Genomic DNA, 27,119 nt, shown 5'->3' on the forward strand with positions numbered 1-27,119 from the left:
AATAAGGGTGGTGCGTGACATTTGTGGAAGATTTTTTGACAGCCAAAAATATGCTACATGAAAATCACAAATATCACGCACCAACACGCACTGTAAAGAAACCTATTCAGATGCATTAAGTCATGTTAAGAATGTCAGGAATGTGCCAGGGATGACACAAATATGACATCTGTAAAGCATTCTGCCTATGTGTAAACACAGCATAAGCTGTCATTAGTATCAGAATCAATAATTTTGTTCAGCAAAGTGGGTGGTCCTTCGAGGGACTTGGTAAGACCCGATCACGCTCAAATTCAAACTAGTCCGAGATACCAACAGACTTTAGGATGTCCAGCTCAAAGATCATTTTTGTTATCTTCTGACCTGAGGGTTGCCAGGGAAAACACAGTATCTTTTTTGATATTAATCTGAACATCTATTACTAAAGATGACACAGCGAGTATATAAATACAATTCTGACACAGGCGCAGGATTGTTTTCTTTATTCTTTGCGTGTAACTCAGTTTATGTCAGTCACTGATAAGTAGACAAGCGTTGTTAGAAATACTTGGTTATGTGTTAGACGAGCAGCAAAAGACGACGTTTTCTGATACTCAGCAGGAGTTTTAAGACATTTACGTATGTGTAGATATATGGACTAAAGCATGAAGAGAAAATGTTGCAATTTTATTTTCCTGATTATACTGCAGTAACCAAATGAAACATGAAATATGACTTCAACTTGAGGTGTTTCAGTGTGGAGTTTGCATAGTCTGATTGTGTCTATATGGGTTCTCTCTGGGAGTGACTGACAGATGTCAATGGCCGTCTGAAGTGTAGTGGCATTGTGGTGGACTGCAAACTAGTCCAGGATGTAACTTTCACATATTTTACATTTCATAATGGCACATGTACTAATATGAAGCCTATTTGTGGATGGGCTCGTTAACATGATATCAGCGGCATGGTCATCTTGCCTGAATGTGTGTATCTCTTTATTTCTACTAATGGGTGTCTGTGGCAGAGGTAATGGTTTGTTTGTATATAAGATACCTGAAATCTAATGGACTCAAGAAAATGCGTAAGGAGATAGACCTGAGGTTAACAAAGAACTGATTAAACTCTGATGTTGATCTACATGATGGAGATCTGCCTGCAATATTTTAAAATTTAATCCGATAACATTTCTGTAACAGAAGATAAAAACCACCAACCACTCCAATTAAACTGATGAGGCAGACGGAGATCAGTAGATACAGTAACAAAAGAGAGAAAGCAGCTTATGTTCCTGCATGATGAAGAAGGAACATAATACCACGGTAGGCAGATGTCCTGACCACAGTTGACAGAACTTGTCAGTTGATAGTAACAAACTTCATGAAGGTCCCTTCAAGGTTCGATTCATGAAGGAAGTTTCATGAAATGGAAATTCATGAAATGGAAGTCTCTTGGTGTCAAAAGCTGACACCAAAAACAGCTGGAAAAGTCCTGTACAGTCACCTAACATGAATTAGGCTTGATTCAATGGAGTAAATTCAGAAATCTGTGCAGAAGGCATTGTTGCATCACTTCCAAACCAGACTATGAAATGTTGAGAGCTATATCTTTTTTAGTTTGACAGGTCACAGACTTTTGCAATACCTGGAAAAAATCCAACTGATTAAGACATCAATCAAGAAACAATGGATTCCAAGCTTTCCTGGGTATCTGGAGCATGGACAGTGCATCCGGAAAGTATTCACAGTGCTGCACTTTATCTACAATTTTATGTCACAGCTGTATTCCAAAATGGATGAAATTCATTATTTTCCTCAGAATTCTACACATAATACCCCATAATGACAATGTCAAAAAGTTTTTTTGAGACTGTTACTTTATTAAAAAAAAAAGAAATCACATGCACAAAATGTTGTATCCACAATCCAGTATTCACAGTCTTTGCCGTGAAGCTCAAAATTGACATCAGGTGCATCCTGTTTCCACTGATCATCCTTGAGATGTTTCTACAGCTAAAATATTTTCCACCTGGGGTAAATTCAGTTGACTGGACATGATTTGGAAAGGCACACACCTGTCTACATATAAGGTCCCACAGTTGACAGTCAGAGCACAAACCAAGCATGAAGTCAAAGGAATTGTCTGTAAATCTCTGAGAGAGAATTGTCTCGAGGCACCAGTCTGGGTAAGGGCACAGAAAGGTTTCTGCTGCTTTAAGATCCAAAAAGTGTTGTGTGGGCTGCCAGAAGAGGAGGTACTGCTGGCCCACCACCAGAAGGCGCCCTGCCTGAAGTGCGGGCTTCAGGCACGAGAGGGCGCTGCCGCCTCAGGAACAAGCCGTGGTGACAGCTGTCACCCATCATCCGTGACAGCTGTCACTAATCAACACATCTGGTATAAAAGCAGGAAGACACCTCCACCAAACTGCCGAGATATCATCTTCATCTGGAGGTAATACTCTCAGCCCCTTTTGTGAGATCGATAAATCTATTATTGTGAGTGTTTGCAGGAGAACCGGTCGTTTTTGAGGAGGCTGGGCAAGACGGCACTCCTTTTCAGCTGAGACCGCTGCAACGCGCTGAGTGAGAGGTGGAGGTGGCATTCCCACCATTGTTACTGGGTGTTCACACACCCACCCTTTGACTGTCTTTTGCTTTCTGCCAGCAGTACCAGATCCGACACGCCGGGAAGGTGGCCACCTGGGGACTCCGGGACTTGGCGGCTCCAGTATTCCTCGGGTTCAGGTGGCGGTGGAAATCGTGTGGTTCCGGTTCGTTTCCAGACGGGCGTCTCCTATCGTCGAGCCTGCCCACACGACACCTTTTATTAATTGACTGTTGCACATTCTGATTCTGCTGTGTTTGGTTGTGACATTCACACCAGTAAAGTGTTATAATTTGACTCCTTCCATTGTCCGTTCATTTACGCCCCCTGTTGTGGGTCCGTGTCACTACACTTTCCCAACAAAAAGTTTGGATCCACGAGGACTCTTCCTAGAGCTGGCAGCCCCTCTCCAGCATTCATCTGTGGAGAGAGGATAACCTTTCAAAAGGGCAACCATCTCTGCAGCAAACCATCAATCATGCCTGTATGGTAGAGTGGCCAGATGGAAGCCACGCCTTCATAAATGGCACATGGCAGGCCACCTGGAGTTTCCCAAAAGGCACCTGAAGAACTCTCAAGACCATGAGAAACAAAATTCTCTGGTCTGATGAGACAAAGACTGAACTCTGGCATGAATGCCAGGTGTCATGTTTGGAGGAAACCAGGCACCATCCCTACAGTGAAGCATGGTGGTGGCAGCATCATGCTGTAGAGATGTTTTTCAGTGGCAGGAACTGGGAGACTAGTCAGGATTGAGGGAAAGATAAATGTAGCAATGTATAGAGACATCCTGGATGAAAACCTGCTCCAGAGTGCTCTTGACCTCAGACCGGGGCTATGGTTCATCTTTCAGCAGGACAATGACCCCTAAGCACACAGCTTCACAGTTGCTTCAGAGAAGCTTCACAGATTCGGCTTTCAAAAAAAAAACTTTAAAAAAAAAAAAAAAGAAGAAGGAAGAAACATCAGAGTGGTGTTTCCGGACCTTGGCAAAGAATTTGACTCCATTCTTCACAATGTCATTTGGACTGCATTCCACGTCTTCAAGATCCCAGATTTGTCAAGTCTACTTCCATGACACACTACTGCACAAGTTGTTTGATACCATCTGGAGGTGGGTGTCATAATCTGTTGTACCATCTGCCCATTATGTTTGACCATGGCTACTGCACAAGTTGTTTGATACCATCTGGAGGTGGGTGTCATAATCTGTTGTACCATCTGCCCATTATGTTTGACCATGGCTACTGCACAAGTTGTTTTATACCATCTGGAGGTGGGTGTCCTAATCTGTTGTACCATCTGCCTATTATGTTTGACCATGGCAATGGAGGTGGTCATCAGGATGGCTGGAGGACAGCAGATTAAATGTGGTCTCAGACTGCATACTATACATGGATGGCAAAACAAATCTAACAGAGGGCCCACTGAGCAAGCTTCTGAAGAACATCAACTGGGCTTAGATCAAGATGAAGCCAAGCAAAACTAAACATTTTTCCATTTTCAAGGGCAGTCTATAAGACTCATGCTCCCATACTGGTACAAGGAAGTTCAACATACTTTGGCAATAACAGGCAACAAGATGTGTAACAGCTGACAGTTAGGTAAAACAAGGCCAATGGATGAGTTCGGAAGGAAAACAAGAGATGCCTTAATATCTCCTAAAAGTCTCAGCTCGAGGTACAGAGAGGAACCCACCATTCTTGTTCTGCTCTACCTCAGTAAGACTTCTGATCTTGCTACAGATGAGATGAGAAGAGATATACTTTATTGATCTCACAGTGGAGAAATTATGTTTACATTCCAGTTACCTCAGACAGCAATTAGTCCACAATTATTACTTGTTTACCGTAATAATGGCACACATCAGAATTAAAGACAGCACATACACATTTGACATTGTTTATGTGCACTAAATTTGAAGAAGTCTGTTATCCGAATTGAGGCAAGTGGGTGAAGGTCGCGCAGCAACCCTGAGTTGTGCCACCGTCAGCTTGGGGAGAAGGGGGGAGCAGGGACCAGCAGCAGCTAAAACCGTGCCGCCCTCGCAGAAGGGAAGGGGTGTGACGTGAGCAGAAGCCGGAGTGGGGGGTGTGTGATGGGGTAGGAGGGGGTGGGGAGAGGGAGTGGAGCATGCTTCAGTCCTATGAAAAACAGTTTATTGTCTTTGTGGGTTGAGATTGTTTTCTGGAGGAAAACAGTCGGGCAATTAGTCCTTCAGGCTTGATAAGCCTGACGTGTTGTGGTTTGAGCTGTGAAAAACACTTTTTACAGTTCCACTTGAACAACCAAATCCCAATTATGAATTAAGAATATTCCCCAGCCTCCAAAATCTTCAACTTCACCTGCAAGGCACGCATCTGCTCCAAGATGTCATCCAACCTACGTCTGAGTTCAAGAGTCATGGCAGTCTGAGAATGCAATGCCTTGCCCACCTCGTTAATCATGACAGACAAGCGAGGGCCGTGGTTCTTGATGCTGCCGTTTTGCCAATTTTCCGATAGATTAGGGCAGCACATAAGCCAGAGAGTACCAGCCATGCTACCATAAGACGAAATATGAATAAATCCTTGATGTCCTCAATGGAGAAAGGCACCAAGCATGCAATACGCCAAGACCCCAGGAGTTAAGAACATAGCCCGCAGGATGCGTTTTATGTGGGCAGGTAGGATCCCCGGTCCTGACCTTCTTGTAGAAAAGATGGTGTCAATAGCATTCAGAGACCAGCTAATCAATTCCATGGTTAATCCAATAGTAGTCCAATAGAACCAGTATCCAATATAATTTGAGGAATTCACAGACTGGTGAAGTAGGGACTTGAAGGTTAAAGCGGACAGCCGAGATAAGCTTGGTACTCCGACGATGGCGGTTGCATCTCCTCCACTCTCCCTTATCTCTCTGCCTCTGCCTTTAACCTTCAAGTCCCTACTCACCACATGGTGAATTCCTCAAAATTATATTGGATTCTGGATCTATTGGACTACTATTGGATTAACCATGGAATTGATCAACTGGTCTCTGAACGCTATTGACACCATTTTTTCTCCAAGAAGGTCAGGACCAGGGGATCCTACATGTCCAGATAGAACGTATCCTGCGGGCTTTGTTCTCGACTCCTGGGGGTCTTGGCGTGTTGCATGCTTGGTGCCTTTCTTCGTGGAGGACGTCGAGGATTTATTCATCGTTGGTCTCATGGTAGTGGGGCTGGCACTTTTTGGCTTATGTGCTGCCCTGATCTACGGGAAAATTGGCAAGATGGCAGCATCCAGAAACACGGGCCCCTCGCTTGGCCGTCATGATTAACGAGGTTGGCAAGGCAGTGCATTCTCAGACTGCGATGACTACTGAACTCAGACGCAAAGTGGATGACACCCTGGAGCTGATGCGTGCCTTGCAGTTGAAGCTGAAGGTTTCGGAGGCTGGCGAATATTCTTAATTCATAATTGGGAATATTCCTAATTCACAATTGGTTTTGGTTTCGAGTGAAGCTTCGAAAAGTGTTTTTCACTGCTGTAAGCCATAATCAAGGTCAAATTGCCCACTGTTTTTTCTCCTGAGGAATGTGGCCTTGGTGAGATATTCGGCTCTTCATATCTCAACCCACATAGACAATATCCATGGTAACGGACAGACTACTGAAGCATGGTTCCACTCCCTTCCCCCTACCCCCTCCATTCCCTGATCAACACCTCCCCTCTCCGGCGCCGTCAATGTCACTTTCCCAAGCTGGCTGACTGGCGGCGCGAGTCAAGGTTGCAGCGGCTGTAACACACCACATCGCCTCAATTGGAAAATAGACTGTTCAAGTTTTAGTGCACATAACGTCATAATGTCAAATGTATGAGGGCTGTCCGTAAAGTATAGGTCCTTTTTATTTTTTTCAAAAACTATATGGATTTCATTCATATGTTTTTACGTCAGACATGCTTGAACCCTCGTGCGCATGCGTGAGTTTTTTCCACGCCTGTCGGTGACGTCATTCGCCTGTGAGCACTCCTTGTGGGAGGAGTCGTCCAGTCCCTCGTCGGAATTCCTTTGTCTGAGAAGTTGCTGAGAGACTGGCGCTTTGTTTGATCAAAATTTTTTCTAAACCTGTGAGACACATCGAAGTGGACATGGTTCGAAAAATTAAGCTGGTCTTCAGTGAAAATTTTAACAGCTGATGAGAGATTTTGAGGTGATTCTGTCACTTTAAGGACTTTTCACGGTGCGAGACGTCGCGCTGCGCTCTCAGGCGGCGTCATCAGCCTGTTTCAAGCTTAAAACCTCCACATTTCAGGCTTTATTGATCCAGGACGTCGTGAGAGAACAGAGAAGTTTCAGAAGAAGTCGGTTTCAGCATTTTATCCGGATATTCCACTGTTAAAGGAGATTTTTTTAATGAAAGACGTGCGGGCGGATTGCAGCGTCGGCTCGCAGCCGCCGCGACGCTCCGCCACAGGAAAAACACCTCTGTTGGAAGCCTTGAGGACAAGTTGGAACATCTCCAGCTGATAAACAATTTCTCATATACTCACTCCACTGAAAGCCATCAAAAGCCGCCTGGATTTTACAAATGGTCATCACATGGAGGTGTTTTTCCTGTGCCGCCGCGCCGCGTCGGCTGCGTCCCGACGCGCGGACCCGTCCGCACGTCTTTCATTAAAAAAATCTCCTTTAACAGTGGAATATCCGGATAAAATGCTGAAACCGACTTCTTCTGAAACTTCTCTGTTCTCTCACGACGTCCTGGATCAATAGAGCCTGAAATGTGGAGGTTTTAAGCTTGAAACAGGCTGATGACGCTGCCTGAGAGCGCTGAGCGACGTCTCGCACCGTGGGAAGTCCTTAAAGCGACAGAATCACCTCAAAATCTCTCATCAGCTGTTAAAATTTTCACTGAAAACCAGCTTAATTTTTCGAACCGTGTCCACTTCGATGTGTCTCACAGGTTTAGAAAAAATTTTGATCAAACAAAGCGCCAGTCTCTCAGCAACTTCTCAGACAAAGGAATTCCGACGAGGGGCTGGACGACTCCTCCCACAAGGAGTGCTCACAGGCGAATGACGTCACTGACAGGCGTGGAAAAACTCACGCATGCGCACGAGGGTGCAAGCATGTCTGACGTAAAAACATATGAATGAAATCCATATAGTTTTTGAAAAAAATAAAAAGGACCTATACTTTACGGACAGCCCTCGTATATGTGTTGTCTTAATTTCTGATGTGTGCCATTATTACAGTGAACAAGTAATAATTGTGGATTAATTGCGGTTTGTCTGTGGTATGTGAGTGTGCAAATCTCGTTGTTGTCATGACAATGATAAATAAAGCTATCTATCTATCTATCTATCTATAAGTGAGTGTGGAGGAGATGTGACAGCTCTCATCGGAGTCCCAAGCTGAAGACTCCGACGAGGGCGGTCACAGACACAGAGACTTCTTATTCGCAATAAGATGAAGAAATCATGGAGAAACCATAATTCACTGGGACAGGTTGATCACAGCAGGGACAAGTTACACTCAAAACTGATGCATCTGGTAACAACCAAGTGTTCATGTGTCTTCTAGCACTGCTAGAAAGTTGGCAGATGTCTGAACAGCCTCCCTCTCTCTGCCATTATTCTAACACCCAGAAATAGTAGTCATCTGGTCAAGCAATGGTCTTCATATGAATATAAGAGACTCGGTAGCTAGGAAGAGTACAAAACTGGAAAATGTTGGCAGATCTGGACTAGAGACTACCTTGTATCGACAACCACCACCCTACCTTGTATCGACAATTCAGGCTGTTGGTTATTGGTGGTATATTAATGTGTCAAATGTTTAATGCTCTAATGCCAATATGGATCTGTCTATTTCTGTGCCATGAAAAATTAAGGTAGTTCAGTCAGAAAATTTACTGCATCATCAAAACATACTTGGAGATTGATGTCTAGGCTCCAACCTCATCACTCCTCACAGATAATTACATGTGATATTGGGGAGCAATGAGTAGATATGCACACTCCCCCTCATTGGAGCCTCCTGGTGGATGATCTGGTGGAGTTGAGGCCAAACAGCAGCAACAAGGATGCAGTAGTGGCAGCGTTTGATCAGCAGAGAGGAACTGGAAAATTTGCATCTTAAATTGCCTGCCCAATTTGGAGGTAGTATTTGGTAGGTCATGTGTAGAGTGGGTTTTGGTAGGGAATGTGGTTGGTCAGTTAGGTGGAGTGAGGTCTAATTGGCCTAATTTCCTACTTGCCTACTTGATTGCCTACTCGCAGGCTCGTTCCTTTTGAGGCTGTTCTGTACAAAAGTTGTACAAAAGGATGTACAACTCAGTACTAGCAAGGTGTACTGAATGAAGTATTTGGAAACTGTAGTTTACTGTGTGCCTTCACCCACACCTCTTTGCTGGGGGTGTGTTTGTTGGATTTTGACACTGAAAATTTTTTAGCAAAAGTCATGAGTTCTGCTATGAAATGAATTGACTAAAATTGTGACCTAAACAACTGGTCAAGCTAGGAATAATAAAAAAAGAACAAAAAAAAAGAAGAGGAGCAGAGAAGGTAGATCAGTGGGATATGACTTTGGCTACATATATAGATTTGGGTTCGATTCTTAGTCAAATCAATTTATTTGTGGCCTTCATCTGCATTGTTTCAGTCTACCCAGCTGCAAACAGGTACTGTCCATAGCTAAGGAACTAAATAACCTACAATCAACTGGTGTCCCATTGGGGGTGAAGTCATAAATTGGTATCAGGGATAAGCAGCAGCACCAATGATCCTCAGGCCTCGCTCTCACTCCCTCTGATGCGCTTACCGAGTCTGCAGGCTCGGTAAGCGCTGCAGCGGGCCACTCATACCGCCCCCCGTCTGCTGTGCGGAGCTGCAACCAACTCCGGCACCGCCCCCCTGTCTGCTGTGCGGAGCTGCAACCAACTCCGGCACCGCCCCCCTGTCTGCTGTGTGGAGCTGCGGCCAACTCCGGCACCACCCCCCTGTCTGCTGTGTGGAGCTGCGGCCAACTCCGGCACCACCCCCCTGTCTGCTGTGTGGAGCTGCGGCCAACTCCGGCAACAGGTCCAGAGACTACACTCGCTGTTTTGATGCAAAGCGCTCCTGCAGCCCGCAAGGATAGACTTCTTGTGGAAAAATCCGCAGCGGCGCAGGGTTTCAGTAACTGCAGCTGCAGAGCTCCGTGGCCACTGAGAGAGGTTTGTATCTTTTTAATGACTTGGATTCTCTGCGGGTCCCGCATCCATACCCCGCAACGGTAACACCGGAGGCAGTGTGAGCGAGGGGTCAGTCTCCGTAATGGATCTCACGATGTGATCATACGTTGTTTTGATGTATGCAGTTTTTAGCATACTGACAAACTCTCGTGAGACGACCGTGTCTTTTAAGTTTGGAACGTAGTACAGTAATGTTCTGATATGCTGCAACAGAAAGACCTGAAAAAACTAAGTTTGGCTTTACATGTTAATCAAATGATCTTCGAGTGAAAGGAAGAAAGGGCCGAAGTAATAAGGAAGCTGAAGGTGAACAGATGAAGAAAAAGATTGCAGGGTTTCCAGAGGAGAAAAGAAGCTGGTGACAGCGGTTCTTTTTCTGATAAAGGACAAAATCAGCAGTTGGTTTATACACTGTTTCATTTCCCAGTGACAAGTGCAGTGGGTAGGCAGCCATGTGCAGCAGGTGCAACACACACGGAACACAGCAGCCAGAGCAAAAGGCTGACACTGACCACGTGAGGGAGACAGAGCGACTATATATGAAATGCACCCAAACGCTCATGGGTCTGGATACCTGCTCGCATAGTTGCAGCTCACAGAGCCACAGCTGAAATACTGGTTTTGTATGAAATACTGCAAATTGTGAATTTTAAACGTGCAGCAACGGCAGCAGCAGCGCACTACTTTAGTGAGGATTAGAAAATGTTCTATCCACTCTGAGCTTTAACGATACCCTGAAGCCCACAGTATGTTCTGATTGATTACTTGAATGAAAATATGTCAAAGACACTTCACAGTGCTTCCTCCGTTGGTTCTGATCCTTCCCCACATAACAGTGCCTCACTCTGGGGAAAGATCCGTTCTGATCACGTACACTTTGAAGCTGGGCGTATGAAAGGTAAGTTGGAATACAAAAATTGTGTCATTGTAAAAGTGTCAGTACACTTCAAAAGAAGTCGATCTTTCAGGCTGAAAACGCATCTTCACAGCAACAGATTTGTGTTTTTGAAAATGCTTTTTCTTCAGGTCTCCCAAATACAATTTAGTCGTCTGTGTTTGTACTTTTGATCTGTGTACCAGCTGTGAATACTTACAATATCACTCAAAGTACTTAGAGTATACTATCTCCAGGAAGAACGGGGCTAACACGACAGCAGGAACATTTGCAAATGATGATCCTCTTCACAAGCAAAGTTGTCAAAGGGCGGTAATATTTTAACTTTTATCATGTAGTTTCAGACTCTGCTGCTACATCTGCTGCATTTGATGACCTTTTTATTAAACATGAGTCATTAATATCCTGACACATACTCTTATATGGGGCTTTCAATAGCTACCGTCAACCATGCTCACCACCAAGCCACTTTACAAAATGTGACAGAACTTTTTTCGGTCAAACTTAGCAAAGGTTAGTTACCGAAACTTGGTTCTAATTTGCTACCGTTTCCTCTCCTATTGATATATGTACTGAGCTGAATCACAGAGCAGATTTCAGTGACTCATTTCATTGCCAAGTTAATTCCTTGAGTGCAACACAAGCTTTGAGAATGCTAACCGAACCAACAGATTAAATAATCAGACCAAATAACGGCCGTCGCACAAGTGTTTCTCCTAAACTGGGCAACACCAGTGGTGGGCGCAGCCACCCAAAAAGTTAGCTTTGATAACCATGATCAGATACTGAAAAAGTTATCTTTTATAATGATAAGCCGATAAACTATCTTTATTACAGATAACTGATAACCAATAACTATTAGTATTGATTTGGACGCAGCTTACATCAGATTACACTGTTGGCTTCTGATAAACCAGTTTCACTTTAAGTGCCGCAGGGGCTGCTGGGTAAATTCACGGATCACAAACATAAAGAACGCACAAAAAATGAATAAATAAAAAAATAAAACCACAAACACTGTCATCATCTTTCAAAAGCAGTAAAACAGTATAAGTCACAGTTTATCTCTGTATTAGATACACCGTCATTTACAAGTTAAAAGCTGGCTGCTTTTTTCGCATGCTTTGAAACCTGCAGCTTAAACACGCCAAAATACATCTATTAATGCATTGATTGCAGAGTAAAAGACACGTAGTAAATATAAATTCTTACCTGTTAGTTTCATGGGATTCATCTGAATAAATAAACCACATAAAGCGTCCTTTTTAAATCCAAGAAAGTGTCTAAACGTGAAGAAAAGTCCCTCCCTCTTTACACACAGCTGCGCCATGAGAGTCCTCTCCCCCACCGAGTCTTGGCGATTAAATTACAGCCACAAGGAAATAAATAAAATAATGTTAAAATTAGTCTGTTTGTTTTTGTGTTGAAAGGACAAGTCACTGTAACGTCCAAAGTGACCTGAACTACACTACCCACAATGCTCCCTGTGTCGACTGGCCAATCACATTTTGCGCTTAATGATGACATCATCAGCGACAGGCAGCAAGTCTGCTCAGTGGCTGCAAACACAAAACAAACGGACGAAAATGTTTGATTTTAGGGTTTACAAACATTTCTGACCGTTAAACTTTACCTGCAAAGAAAATGTTATCGGACTGAAAGTTATTGGAAATAAATTTATCGGAAGATAATTGGTCCGATGATGGTTTAAAACTTATCTGAAAAGGTAATCCAATAGCAAAAACATTAGCTTCGGTAATTATCTGCTATCAGATTAATTGAACTGTGCCCCCCACTGGGTAACACCACACCGATGCCTTCTTTACCAAAATCCAATTCAATGATGATGAAAGTTGAAACTGCTGTGAACAGTCTGTGTGTTGCTACTGACTACTACATGAAGCAAAGTTAAAGAAGTACCTCAGATAACTTGTGTTGCTAAATGATGCTTCAGCGTAAAGCTCATATCGCACGGATTGGCGAATGTTTAGTTTACCCTTTATTTAACCAGGCTAGTCCCATTGAGATCAACATACTTGGAATAAGTATGTGCTACTTTACAAGGGTCTCCCTTGTCCGTCTTTACAAGGGAGACTGGACAATTTTTAAAGTTCCAATTCCCCTAACCTTTTTTGAATGCTGACAAACATTCCGATGTTTTGGATTCACCAAATTTTTGGGAAAAAATCAGGGTTGACGACAATTACCACCATGAGTGCAATATTTGGCAAAATAGTTTGCATAATCGTTGCAAACCACTGTCACTAAGATAGAGTGTGCTACTAGTTGCTCATGTTTGCCCATTGTTACGGGCACTCTTTTGGCCACTGTTTGAGAACCTTTGGCATCTTGTGCCAATACCAAAGCAAAGTCAGGTGAATCAACCCTCCCAGCATTCAGATATCTTCTGAGCACTGTGGAAGACAGAGCTCAGAAACCTACCTCTGGAAGCTATATAAAAGCTACAGAAGAGGACTTCCAGAATATGGAAAGGAATTTATGTCAGGAAGAAATCATAATGTGCTGCTGCCATTGAGGAAAATTGCTTTGTCTGGCTGCTGCTACAGCTATCCTGCAGCAGAAAGAGAAGGAAAAAAGAGGAAGGTAAAACAAGAAAGGAAGGAAGAAAGAAGGTACACTGTTGGGTCAGAGTGGTTGTGAACCAAAACAGCTAACGACACAAGTTACAACCATTTGTCAATGCATCCAACATGTTTTATAAACATTTGCAACTGTTTGCAGAACAACAAATTTGTTCAGAAGTTTTGAACATGTTCAAAATTTATTTGCGACAAGAAATACTGTTTACGACCCTAAAAAACCACCTTTACAAACCCTGAATAAAAGCCAAATTTGGTACATTCATTAGCATTTGCCGCTCCGTAAGATACCGGTTTATTATGTGACATCAGTTTGAGATGACTTCAAAGACTATTACTGTGAAAATTACAGAGCCATGTATTGTGTGGGTTTGTCTATTTTGGAGTGCATTTAATCAACGTGAGGTAAAATCCGCTGTTTGAAGGTGGAATTAAATGCTGAGATGAATGTTTCAATTAATCAGTAAAACGGAATAAATTTCATCCTTTCTATAACTGATTTTTTTTTTTTTTTGGGGGGGGGTCCAAATGTAAGACCTCCGGGGACACATCGCTGGGGGGGGTGTCCGGTAATATACACGGCATACTTTCAGAGCACCTTGCTTTGGTTAAACTTTAGAGGTTGTACTGTCTGTCGATAAGGTAATGTGTGGGACAGTGTTACTTTGTGTATACATATACAGCACGCTGTATTATGTCTCGCCCTCTGCCTACACCTCAGTCAGTTAAATCAGCCAATCAAGACTCTGATTTGTTTTTGTTCAGCCAGTCAGCTTTGTGCAGCATAAGAAGCAAGACAATCGCAAGAGCCACAACCACTGCTTATAGAGAACAGTATAAGGTATAACGTTTTCAAAATCCAACAAACTGTAGACTACCTCACTAGGATTTAGAAATTCTTTCATGAGTGCATCGCGCAAGGTGAGTGTATGTAACAAAACTTCCCCTCATCTTGATGGAGTATTGTGATTCCTGTCAGATGTTGTATCTGCCAGGCTTTTTGAAGGATCCCCTCACAGAGCCTTTTGTGGTCACGGTGGGAGCCTTTAGTTCTGTGGCTGCTGTGTGTGCATGCAGAGGGCGGGATGGTGAGATGGTACCTGGGATAGTCGTGGGCTCTGTAGTTGTTCTGGCGGCGATGATGCCAGGCTTGGAACTTGCCCTGCTGATTCTCTGCCACCACTTGAACCTCGTCTCTGTATTCCAGTCCAGACCACTAAGCACCACATAATTGCTGTCGTTGGAAGGCGAGAGCTCTGGTTTCCAGTCAGGTAATGCTTCTGTAATTAAAAATTAGAGGGAACAAACTTCAAAACTAGACATTTATCAGTGTGACTGTGGTCTTTCTATAAAGGCAGTATCAGATGGGTGACTTAAAATAATTGGAGAATGGATCCATTTTCCAACTGCCTGTTCTCCAGCAGATAAGAGAGGATTATTCCTTAATGAAAGTACAAGCTGGATGAGAAGACTTATTAACCTAAGCTTATTTTCTTCCCCACTTGAGCCATCAGAAATAATCGCACCCGGTGTCAACAAAAGTACAGCACTTTTTCAGTCAAACACAAAAGGAATAAGGTAAACATTGACGTAACCTGTATATCTACACCTGTGCATCCTACTTGAGGGACACAGGAGACAAGAGTACAGCTACGTATATCCCAAAACAAATTGGAGTACACCCGGAATAGGTCTTCAGTACACAAACACACACATACATGTAGCCCATCCTTGATGCTTCCATCTATGCAAACTGGAGTAAAATTTAAAGCTGCAAGATTTCAAATATGTGGTGAACTAGTGAAGTTTAACATCATCAACCACTGTGGAGATTTGGTTTCCATCCTTGTCTATTGAGTTGCTAGTGATGTGTCCAATTAATCTGTCTCATTTCTGTCACAGTTCACGGACTACGGGTGATTTGGTTCCACATGGCACTCCTGCACTTCATCTATATTCAGTTTCCCCCTCAGTGCATGGAACAATGTAGAGGTCTTTCTTCAGTCTATTTTCAGTTTGAGGCGTTTACTTCAAAAATTTCGAAAATGAAAGTTAAACAGTCTTTCACTGGAGTCTGCGTTTTAACAAAGAAGACATTATCTTGCATACTGAGTCTGTTTTAAAGTAAGCTGGAAAGTTGGATGATATTTGAGTAATAGTGTTTCTAAATCAAAAAAATGTATTCACAGCAGTGGTGGTCATTCTGGAAGCATTGCTCAAATTATATATTTTCTTCATGAAAATATGAGTGGACAAACAACATGGTTTTGGAAAAAAAACAGAAACGTCTTGCGATGCCTCCGTTTTTAGGAAAAGTATTCTCAATGAATCCTAATGACCAGATATCACCTGTAATCATCTCTTGGAGAAGAAAAGAAACAGCAAAATGATACCAAAGTTAACGCTGTGCCCAGTAATACTCACAGCCTTGTACTCTGACCAGGTAATGCTTAATGGGAGAACCACCATCATCCTGCTTGATCCAGTTGACCTTTAGGGTAATTGCCCTTGTGGATCCTGACTTCTATTTTGGGAGCACTGGGTTTCTCCTACACAGGTAAAATCATGGAATTAAAGGTTAGTTTGGCAGTTTGTTGCATTGACACCCCAAACAACCAAAACAAGCAAACAAACAGCTGTACTGTTTTAACCTTGCATCCATGGGTAGGATTAGACAAGATAAAATCAGGCTGGTTTTAAACAAACAAATTCATACCGCATAGATTAAGCATGTATGAACTCTTCTATCCTTTGCCGTTTTTAAATAATTTGTATAATTTTTTTGTCGTATCAATGACAAAATACTAAAATACTAGAGATGACTGGAATGCAGTCTACTCTATGATGATATTAATGATGAGATCAATGACAGCATAGACTAATAATGTGTTTCATGAGTGGAAGCTCTTAAAAAACACAAAAATACTTTTTAAATATAAGATTAGATAAAACCTATATACTTAACATGAGGCCCTTAGACCTGGCACCAAGCACCATACAGTATAGTGCAAGTGACTTTGATAGTTTGCATCCAACATAGCACGTGTTTTCATATCCAGTGCATTTGTACGATCAGTCTACCTGTGCTCATCTGGGTGCCAATGTGGTGTTGATCTTTAAAGGATGTGCAGTCAAGTGCAGTACTGGTCCATTGCAATCCCAAAACAACAGAAAGTGATCGCATAACTGACCTTCAAAATCCCAGTTGAAAGCCAACAACAAGGTTTCTCTGCTATTTATACCACTCAGTATTCAGATACACCTTACATACAAGGGTTCACAATGAATGGCCACTGTGCTTCTATGTCCAGGACATAGATGTGCATTAGCACTCAACCTCATTAGTTAGATATGGATAGATAGATTTCAAAATATGTATGCAAATGGTGCTGTTAATCAGATGTAGATTTCAGCTGAAGCATCCACCACTCTAATGTATCCTTCACAGCAAACCACCCAGGCAGACAATGGTCCATCTCAGCCTGTCAAAAGTAGTAATTTACAGGATCTGCCACAGCTCGATGAAAGATGGGCACCCCACTGGCGTTTTCCAATTTCTGGGGTCTACCTATTCCAAAAGGAGTAGTTTGGGCATCTGTCATGACCTTGTATGAGCTTACTTTGGAAACCAAGCATTCAGCACAGTCATGTCTATTTAATTTATTAATCCTATCAGCTCAAAAAATAATTTGTATCATGTTTTACAAAATGGGAGCAACTTTAACTTGTCAACGCTTTACAAACTGAAACTGACCTTTGTCACTACCTTTGCTGTTTTTAATCCCATAACTCTACAGCATACAGTCATAGATAGCCCAACCTATACTTTTTTGGAATCCCTATGATCAGATAAATAATGGGGTATAGCTTCTAATGTGATTGGAGCTTTCTTAAATGTTGATCCCTGTGTAATCCTTAGGGTGGAGCTTAAAATTAACATTTTTTTTAAATTTAGATTTTCAAAGGTCTCACCCCTCAAAAAGTTTCTTTATTAGTTAAAAATATATATAGATAAAATTTGAGAGTCCTATGATAATATTTAGAGGTAGCTCAAAGAACTCAAAGTTTGATCATAACAATTATATTGAACTGAATGCGAAATATTAAACCCTGTTGTAGAAATAAGTGAAACTTTTGAAAAATTACCAAAGCATAACACATAGTTTAATACAAGCTTTAATAATATAAACATTAAACAACAGTAAGTACTGCAATGAAATTGCAATCAAATTTATGGATTTATATATACTATAAACTGCACAGTCTGTAACTGAGGAAGTAGTGGCTGTTGCAGTTAATGTCTTCTTGAGGCAGTCTGGGTAATCTTTGCTGTGTTTTTCAATAATTTTTAGCAGGTACTGCAGCTGAGATTCATCCTTTGTAATAAGACCACAGTATTCTTGAACAAGGGCTACACCTCGCTCTGCATGATCATTCACAACTTTGATGGCCATCACAGTTTTGCGAGCCAGCTGGTAGTCTTCCCTTCATCCCATTCTGCTGGGTCTACTTTCTGAAATGTTTCTGGCAATTTCAGCATGTTAAAGATAACCTTGGATTCTGGAGAAACAACATCTTCTACGATGAAACTGCCAACTTTTGGAAAGTCAATGAAAACATCAGACAATTTAATTCATTATTAAACTAGTTTGTCATTGGCTAAGTTATTAAGAATCAACAAATAGTGTCCAAAAAGTCATAATTACCATGTCTGAGATTGGAATATGTTACTGGAAGAGAGACAGGAGGTTTCCAACTTTCAGTTATACCATGCCATTTGATGTAGAATTTAACTAAAACTATGAAACTTTAGTCCAATTGAGCTACCAGTAAATATTAACCAAAACCCCTAATATTTTCAGAATATGGTTTTATGTAATAGAGGAATAATTTAAGAGAGTGAGACTAATTTTCTTAACAAGTTAAAAAATAAGCTCCACCCTAGTAATCCTACATTGATCCCTAAATGAATATAGCTTCCACCCTGGGATAGATACCATACATTTTCATGTAGTGCTGAGGTTGGATTGTAAATGTTGTTTTGTCAGCTTAAGTGGTCCCAGGTAGGACACAATTGGCTTCTGGCTTATGGACTAGCATAGAGAGTGGAAACTGTGAATTACAACAAATGGCACAGCCAGCAATTTAAAATTTATAAATAAATACATGAATAAATTAGTGCATCTCCTGTACCAACACTGTTAACAATTTTTTTCATTTAACATACATATGGTTGTTTTGATTTTTCTTTTTAATGGAAATACTTCTGTGTTCTGCTAAGAATGAAGCAGCTATTATTTTATAAACTCAACACGTATATGAAAGTGTAAAAGATGCTTGGTACTAAAAGGTCATTATTTTATCTCACATTATTGTGTTGTCAGTGATGGAATGGTTCCACACTTGAGTCTGTTTGGATGACTGAGTTTTTAATCAATAGAGTCTGTTTTAGATTGGCTCCAATTATCTTTAGGGATCTTCATTACCATCACCAAAGTGGTTCTCTGTTCATCCATGTTTGTTAGTTAGTTGTTTTAACAGGACGTGGTGAAAGGCGTGATTGTAGGTGGAATAGAAACTATTCATTTTGGAGAAGACCCAGGTCCAGGACCAGAGCCAGTGACTACTCCAGAACTTATTCTAACATTGTGAGATAGAGTTTCAGGTCCAAGAAGAGGTCTACAACTGCAGCATCCTTCCAGTCCTGTAAAATATAATTTATTTATGGACGCAGGTTTCAAGCAGGTCTCCAGAAAGATTTGCTTTGGAATCAGTTGGAACCAAAAGGAATTTGAGCTGGCCACAGGTCTTTGAAAGACATAATCAGAAAGCTTTCACAGGCGCTTTTGGAGTCTGCAGGGCGTGAGTGTTTGACCTCAAAGATAGATTTTGTTGAGTGTACAGCACTAAAGGCATGTTGCCGGGACACGGGGCAGCGTGGCTCCTCATTATCGACTCTGCCCTCCAGAGTAATGAATCCTGCCTCGCTGGATAATGAGCCTGCCTGTCCTGACAGATCGTGTGATTCTCTTATTTTTTAATGATATTAACATAGTCTTGTGGGACTGAAGGTCGAGGTGTGTAGTGTGTGCAGTGATGCCAAAGGGCTGTTGGGAGAGGACACTAACAAGCAAAACTCATTCATTAAGTACATATTTGTTGTGCACAGTTAGACCCGTTATTATCTTCTTAAAGTGACAAACTGAAAATGGTACCAGCTTCCTCGCTGAATTAACTCTTAATACTTAAAGGTGGCAGATAAAATGACTTGCCATCTTATTATTCCATCTTTAAAGGGATACTCCTTGAGAACAACTCATAGCTTTGTGCCCTTTGGCAATATGTAAACTTAAATACAATTAAATGAGACATGCATAAAATAGGAACTGGTACATGCACAAAAGTGCGCAGACCTACAAAAACAACAGTAACAGCAAAGTGCTGCAAATGACATAAAGTAGCATTAAAAGCACTGGGATTCTATTGAAAGTGGAGAAGAATAATGAGTGGCTTCTGTTCCTCTTAGTAAGTCCCTTCGCCACAGCACATCCAAGGTAGATCTGCATGCTGATTTGGCACAGGTTTTATGCAAGATGCCCTTCCAGATGCAACTCCACAATACACGGAGAAATATACCAGGGGTGGGGGTTTGAACCAGGAACCTTTCGCAATAAAACCAAGTGCATGAACCACTTGGCCACAAAATAATGAGTGGCTGCTGTTCCTCCTACAAAGTAAAAACACTTTTCTCCAGAGCTACAGCTGAATAGCAGTTACAAGTACAAATGATGTTTTATTTTGCTTCATGTGACTGCAGCTGAGAAGCAACGGAACACAGAGTTCCAAGTGCTAACTTCAATGAATGGTTCTCAGTAGTTCTGAGTATACATGAGCCCCGTTTCCACCGAGCAGTCCGGGTCAGTATGGCACCGTACAGAATGCTATTTTGTGCTTTTCATAACTACATAACTCTCTCAAATATGAAAGAAATTCAACCTTTTTTGACAATTATGAATTTTTGAAAATTCGTTCAATGTTTTAAAAATAGGGATTTTTCCAATTTTTCAAGATTTTTCCTGACTTTGACCTATGACCTTGAAAATTTTATCAGTTTGTGCTTATCAGGATATGAGTCCTCTGAAAAATTTAATAAGGATATTTGAAAAACTGTGGGTTCCAGGCTGTTCACAAACAAACAAACAAAAAGGGGTGAAAACATAACCTCCACCCAACTTTGTTGGCAGAGGTAATAACTTGATATTTTAAAACAGTTTTAGAAGGTCAAGGTGCTCAAGTAACTAATGGTATCTAAAAAGCAAACAAACAAACAAACAACAAAAAAACAACAACAACAACCAAAAAAACAGTCTATGCTCCGGGATGCTCTATAAACTCGGAGACCTGGTAATATGTGATTATAACAAGCCAGATATGTGCAAAATATCACATTATTTGTGTTTCCATATGGCTACCTTGCTGATATTCGAACAGATACTTATAGGGATTACTAAACTTGTGAAGTTGATACAAAAAAACAGATACACAGCTAAAAATCTATTTTTAGATTGTTTTCAATAAGTAATTCAACAATTAATGTGGAATACACATTACTTTTGAATGACTGCCAAATCATTATGCATATTTAGAAGGAAAAACATCAGAAATCATAAATGTTATAAACAACACAACAAAAAATTTACCCATTTTAAAAGTTTGACCATTCTGCATCACCACTCATGCCTTCATAGTGGAGTGAAGCAGAGAAGAATTTTCTTTCAACAAAACAGATCAAATCTATGCTTGAATCTCCGATGTGCCATTTGGCAAATTGTAGCTGTACTTTCAAGTGTTTTTTTTTATTTTTATAAAATTCTTCTCTATACCACTTCATGAAGCTGTATAACTGGTGTTGCAAAACTCAAAATATGCACTGTCCACAATTTCTTCAATCACAGCCACAGAAGTCTATAACTTCTTCAGGGTTGTCTGGGTGCCTTGGTGGCTTTCCTCTCGAATCTCCGTCTTATACAGACAATCAGTTTTTGAGAATTGCCACCTCCACACAGATTTACCATAGAGTACCATACTATTTGTAAAGTCCAAGACATAATCAATGTCTTGGGAATGTTGACGTATCCATCCCATGACTTGTCTGAAGAAAACTGGAGGTAAAAGTGCTGGTTTACATGTGCTATACTGAAGGGGGTACTTACATATTGACACCATCATTTTGGCTTTTAGATTTTTATTTCTTTTAATTCATGATGTAGAGATTACTTTTCACTGTGAGTTTAAAGGGCATCATTTTAGAAATTTTAACATACAAAGCCTAAATTTTTTGTATTGTTTTTAATGTCCTAAAAATTTCTAACATGTAAAAAGCTCAAGGGGGCAAACATTTTTTCACCCCACTGTATGCTGACCATGCCAGGGTGGCAGCTGCAGCCAGGCATTGGTCAATGATGAATTATAAAGGGGTGAATATTTAAAAATGACCCAATTACACTGAAATATATATCACATTTGTCTGATCATAAAGACTCTAAAACTGTATAGTTTGGATTGTCTATGACTGAATGTTATAGAGATATAGGATTTTTAAAAAAATGGTAACAAAGGTCAATTTCAGTTTGCAGAGGGGTCAAAGGTTAAAGTTGCTCCAATCTGCTAATATGTGATACAAATTGTTGGTTGAGCTAACAGGTTTTAAAAAGGAAAAGTTTGCACCATCTGTTATGTAAGGATTAAAAAATGAGAAGCCGTGGATTATACGGTTTGAATGCACGACGTGGAGTCTAAAACACCACGACGTGAAGCGGAGTTGCATTCAAACCGTATAATGCACAGCTTCTCATTGTTTAATCCGCTTATACCATGGTCCCACACAGTGAACTAACACACAAATATTTATTTAAGTTAACAGAACTTGATAAAAATGCGTAAGTATTTGGGACTATTTATGCCAGTCTCGAGACATTTTGCTTCCGATGTGCTCGCGCCGCAGCAGGCCACTCACATCGCCCCCCTCTCTGCTGTATGGAGCTGTGGCCAACAGGTCCAGAAACTACGCTCGCTGTTTTGATGCGGAGTGCTCCGGCAGCCCGCAAGGATAGAACCATTCTCTTCTTCTTTCCCATCTTCAATCTTGTCCAGTTTGTCCGATGTTAAATCTTTATGCTGTTGCTTTTGTTGTTCTTCTTGTTTGCTCTCCTCCTCATTCCCTTCCTCAAACGTTGTATTTTGGTGAAAAAATAGTAAAATTCACTTGGAAATCCATGTTTTATCGCGTTTCTGTCATTCAGCTGTCAAAACACAGCTGATCTGCGCCAACTGATTTGCATGTTGCTATGGTGACAACCAGAGCGGAATCATTTTAACAGTGACTTAACTCGCCGAACTACGTGTGCGTATACACGAAAATAATGCACGCCAGTTAGACATGGAATTCTCACTGACCATGGTATAAATGTAGTTATCACATTACTTGGTAACATATGTCATAGAATCATGGGTGCAGATAAGAAAATCTTTTTTCAGTGAACATTTTTTCAGGAAATATATCTTTAACAGCTGCGGCCAACAGGTCCAGAAACTAGGCTCGCTGTTTTGATGTGGAGCCCGCAAGGATAGAACCGTTCTCTTCTTCTTTCCCGTCTTCAATCTTGTCCAGTTCATTCAATGTTAAATCTTTACGCCGTTGCTTTTGCTGTTCTTCTCGTTTGCTCTCCTCCTCTTTCCATTCCTCAAATGTTTTATTTTGGGCAAAAATATTAAAATTCACTTGGAAATCCATGTTTTATCGCGTTTCTGTCATTCACTTGTCAAAACACAGCTGATCTGTGCCAACTGATTTGCGCGCTGCTATGGTGACGACCAGAGCGGAGTGATTATAACAGTGACTTAACTTGGCGAACTACGTGTGTGTATACATGAAAATAATGTATATGTGTGTGTCAACTAACAATCAATCAATAAAAAAAACAAGGTTTTCATTTGTGACAGCTTCTAATGCTGATCTCACATATATGACAACTGTTTCCATGAAATACACACGACTGTAATGTTACTGCAAAACCACTGCAGGTCGTAATCTCTGAAGGGGGAGAAACAGTTTGAGAGTATTTATGATTACAAAAATAAAAATGCTGTTCACCTTTTCTTTTAGTCACTGACAGATGCCAACAGTCACTCACAGGCGCCAATAGTCACTGACAGCCACTGACAGGAGCCGACAGCCACAGACAGGAGCCGACAGCCACTGACAGGAGCCGACAGCCACTGACAGATGCTGACAGTCACAGACAGATGCCAAAAGCCACTGGCAGACGCCGACAGCCACTGACAGGCATCGACAGCCACTGACAGACGCCAACAGCCACTGACAGATGCCAACAGTCACTCACAGGCGCCAATAGTCACTGACAGCCACTGACAGCCACTGACAGCCACTGACAGGCATCGACAGCCACTGACAGATGCTGACAGTCACTGACAGATGCCAACAGTCACTCACAGGCGCCAATAGTCACTGACAGCCACTGACAGCCACTGACAGGCATCGACAGCCACTGACAGATGCTGACAGTCACAGACAGATGCCAAAAGCCTCTGGCAGATGCCGACAGCCACTGACAGGCATCGACAGCCACTGACAGACGCCAACAGCCACTGACAGATGCCAACAGTCACTCACAGGCGCCAATAGTCACTGACAGCCACTGACAGGAGCCGACAGCCACTGACAGATGCTGACAGTCACAGACAGATGCCAAAAGCCACTGGCAGACGCCGACAGCCACTGACAGGCATCGACAGCCACTGACAGACGCCAACAGCCACTGACAGATGCCAACAGTCACTCACAGGCGCCAATAGTCACTGACAGCCACTGACAGCCACTGACCGCCACTGACAGGCATCGACAGCCACTGACAGATGCTGACAGTCACAGACAGATGCCAAAAGCCTCTGGCAGATGCCGACAGCCACTGACAGGCATCGACAGCCACTGACAGACGCCAACAGCCACTGACAGATGCCAACAGTCACTCACAGGCGCCAATAGTCACTGACAGCCACTGACAGGAGCCGACAGCCACTGACAGATGCTGACAGTCACAGACAGATGCCAAAAGCCACTGGCAGATGCCGACAGCCACTGACAGGCATCGACAGCCACTGACAGACACCAACAGCCACTGACAGATGCCAACAGTCACTCACAGGCGCCAATAGTCACTGACAGCCACTGACAGCCACTGACAGGCATCGACAGCCACTGACAGATGCTGACAGTCACAGACAGATGCCAAAAGCCTCTGGCAGATGCCGACAGCCACTGACAGGCATCGACAGCCACTGACAGACGCCAACAGCCACTGACAGATGCCAACAGTCACTCACAGGCGCCAATAGTCACTGACAGCCACTGACAGGAGCCGACAGCCACTGACAGATGCTGACAGTCACAGACAGATGCCAAAAGCCACTGGCAGACGCCGACAGCCACTGACAGGCATCGACAGCCACGGACAGACGCCAACAGCCACTGACAGATGCCAACAGTCACTCACAGGCGCCAATAGTCACTGACAGCCACTGACAGGCATCGACAGCCACTGACAGATGCTGACAGTCACAGACAGATGCCAAAAGCCACTGGCAGACACCGACAGCCACTGACAGACGCCAACAGCCACTGACAGACGCTAACAGCCACTGATAGGCATCGGCAGCCATTGACAGACGCCGACAGCCACTGACAGACAGCAACAGCCACTGACAGATGCCGACAGCCACTGACAGACACCGACAGCCACTGACAGACGCCGACAGCCACTGACAGACAGCAACAGCCACTGACAGATGCCAACCATCACTCACAGGCGCCAATAGTCACTGACAGCCACTGACAGGAGCAGACAGCCACTGACAGGCATCGACAGCCACTGACAGATGCTGACAGCCACTGACAGATGCTGACAGTCACAGACAGATGCCAAAAGCCACTGGCAGGCATCGACAGCCACTGACAGGCATCGACAGCCACTGACAGACGCCGACAGCCACTGACAGATGCCAACAGCCACTGACAGACAGCAACAGCCACTGACAGATGCCGACAGCCACTGACAGACACCGACAGCCACTGACAGACAGCAACAGCCACTGACAGATGCCAACAGTCACTCACAGGCGCCAGTAGTCACTGACAGCCACTGACAGCCACTGACAGGAGCCGACAGCCACTGACAGGCATCGACAGCCACTGACAGATGCTGACAGTCACAGACAGATGCCAAAAGCCAGTGGCAGACGCCGACAGCCACTGACAGACGCCAACAGCCACTGATAGGCATCGACAGCCACTGACAGACGCCGACAGCCACTGACAGACGCCAACAGCCACTGATAGGGGCGCCAATAGTCACTGACAGCCACTGACAGGAGCAAACAGCCACTGACAGGCATCGACAGCCACTGACAGATGCTGACAGTCACAGACAGATGCCAAAAGCCACTGGCAGACGCCGACAGCCACTGACAGACGCCAACAGCCACTGACAGGCATCGACAGCCACTGACAGGCATCGACGGCCACTGACAGGCGCTGACAGCCACTGACAGACACTAACAGCCACTGATAGGCATCGACAGCCATTGACAGACGGTGACAGCCACTGACAGATGCCAACAGCCACTGACAGACAGCAACAGCCACTGACAGATGCCGACAGCCACTGACAGACACCGACAGCCACTGACAGACGCCGACAGCCACTGACAGATGCTGACAGTCACAGACAGATGCCAAAAGCCACTGGCAGGCATCGACAGCCACTGACAGGCATCGACAGCCACTGACAGACGCCGACAGCCACTGACAGATGCCAACAGCCACTGACAGACAGCAACAGCCACTGACAGATGCCGACAGCCACTGACAGACACCGACAGCCACTGACAGACAGCAACAGCCACTGACAGATGCCAACAGTCACTCACAGGCGCCAGTAGTCACTGACAGCCACTGACAGCCACTGATAGGAGCCGACAGCCACTGACAGGCATCGACAGCCACTGACAGATGCTGACAGTCACAGACAGATGCCAAAAGCCAGTGGCAGACGCCGACAGCCACTGACAGACGCCAACAGCCACTGATAGGCATCGACAGCCACTGACAGACGCCGACAGCCACTGACAGACGCCAACAGCCACTGATAGGCATCGACAGCCACTGACAGACGCCGACAGCCACTGACAGATGCCAACAGTCACTCACAGGCGCCAATAGTCACTGACAGCCACTGACAGGAGCCAACAGCCACTGACAGGCATCGACAGCCACTGACAGATGCTGACAGTCACAGACAGATGCCAAAAGCCACTGGCAGACGCCGACAGCCACTGACAGACGCCAACAGCCACTGACAGGCATCGACAGCCACTGACAGGCATCGACGGCCACTGACAGGCGCTGACAGCCACTGACAGACACTAACAGCCACTGATAGGCATCGACAGCCATTGACAGACGGTGACAGCCACTGACAGATGCCAACAGCCACTGACAGACAGCAACAGCCACTGACAGATGCCGACAGCCACTGACAGACACCGACAGCCACTGACAGACGCCGACAGCCACTGATAGACAGCAACAGCCACTGACAGATGCCAACAGTCACTCACAGGTGCCAATAGTCACTGACAGCCACTGACAGGAGCAGACAGCCACTGACAGGCATCGACAGCCACTGACAGATGCTGACAGTCACTGACAGACGCCGACAGCCACTGACAGATGCCAACAGTCACTCACAGGCGCCAATAGTCACTG

The 27,119-nt window shown here is 43.4% G+C and overlaps 1 protein-coding gene across 1 annotated transcript in view; it reads right to left on the reverse strand.

Annotated features, from left to right (window-relative positions):
• Window positions 1-27,119, reverse strand: part of ncam1a (neural cell adhesion molecule 1a) — a 947,827-nt gene that overhangs the window by 129,917 nt on the left and 790,791 nt on the right. The window contains 4 exon segments of the mRNA XM_034177824.1: window positions 14,377-14,431; window positions 14,433-14,470; window positions 14,473-14,556; window positions 15,701-15,797. Coding sequence (XP_034033715.1) covers window positions 14,377-14,431; window positions 14,433-14,470; window positions 14,473-14,556; window positions 15,701-15,797 — 274 coding nt within the window.

The sequence above is a fragment of the Thalassophryne amazonica genome, chromosome 9, assembly GCF_902500255.1.
Source record: "Thalassophryne amazonica chromosome 9, fThaAma1.1, whole genome shotgun sequence".
Taxonomy (NCBI): Eukaryota; Metazoa; Chordata; class Actinopteri; order Batrachoidiformes; family Batrachoididae; genus Thalassophryne; species Thalassophryne amazonica.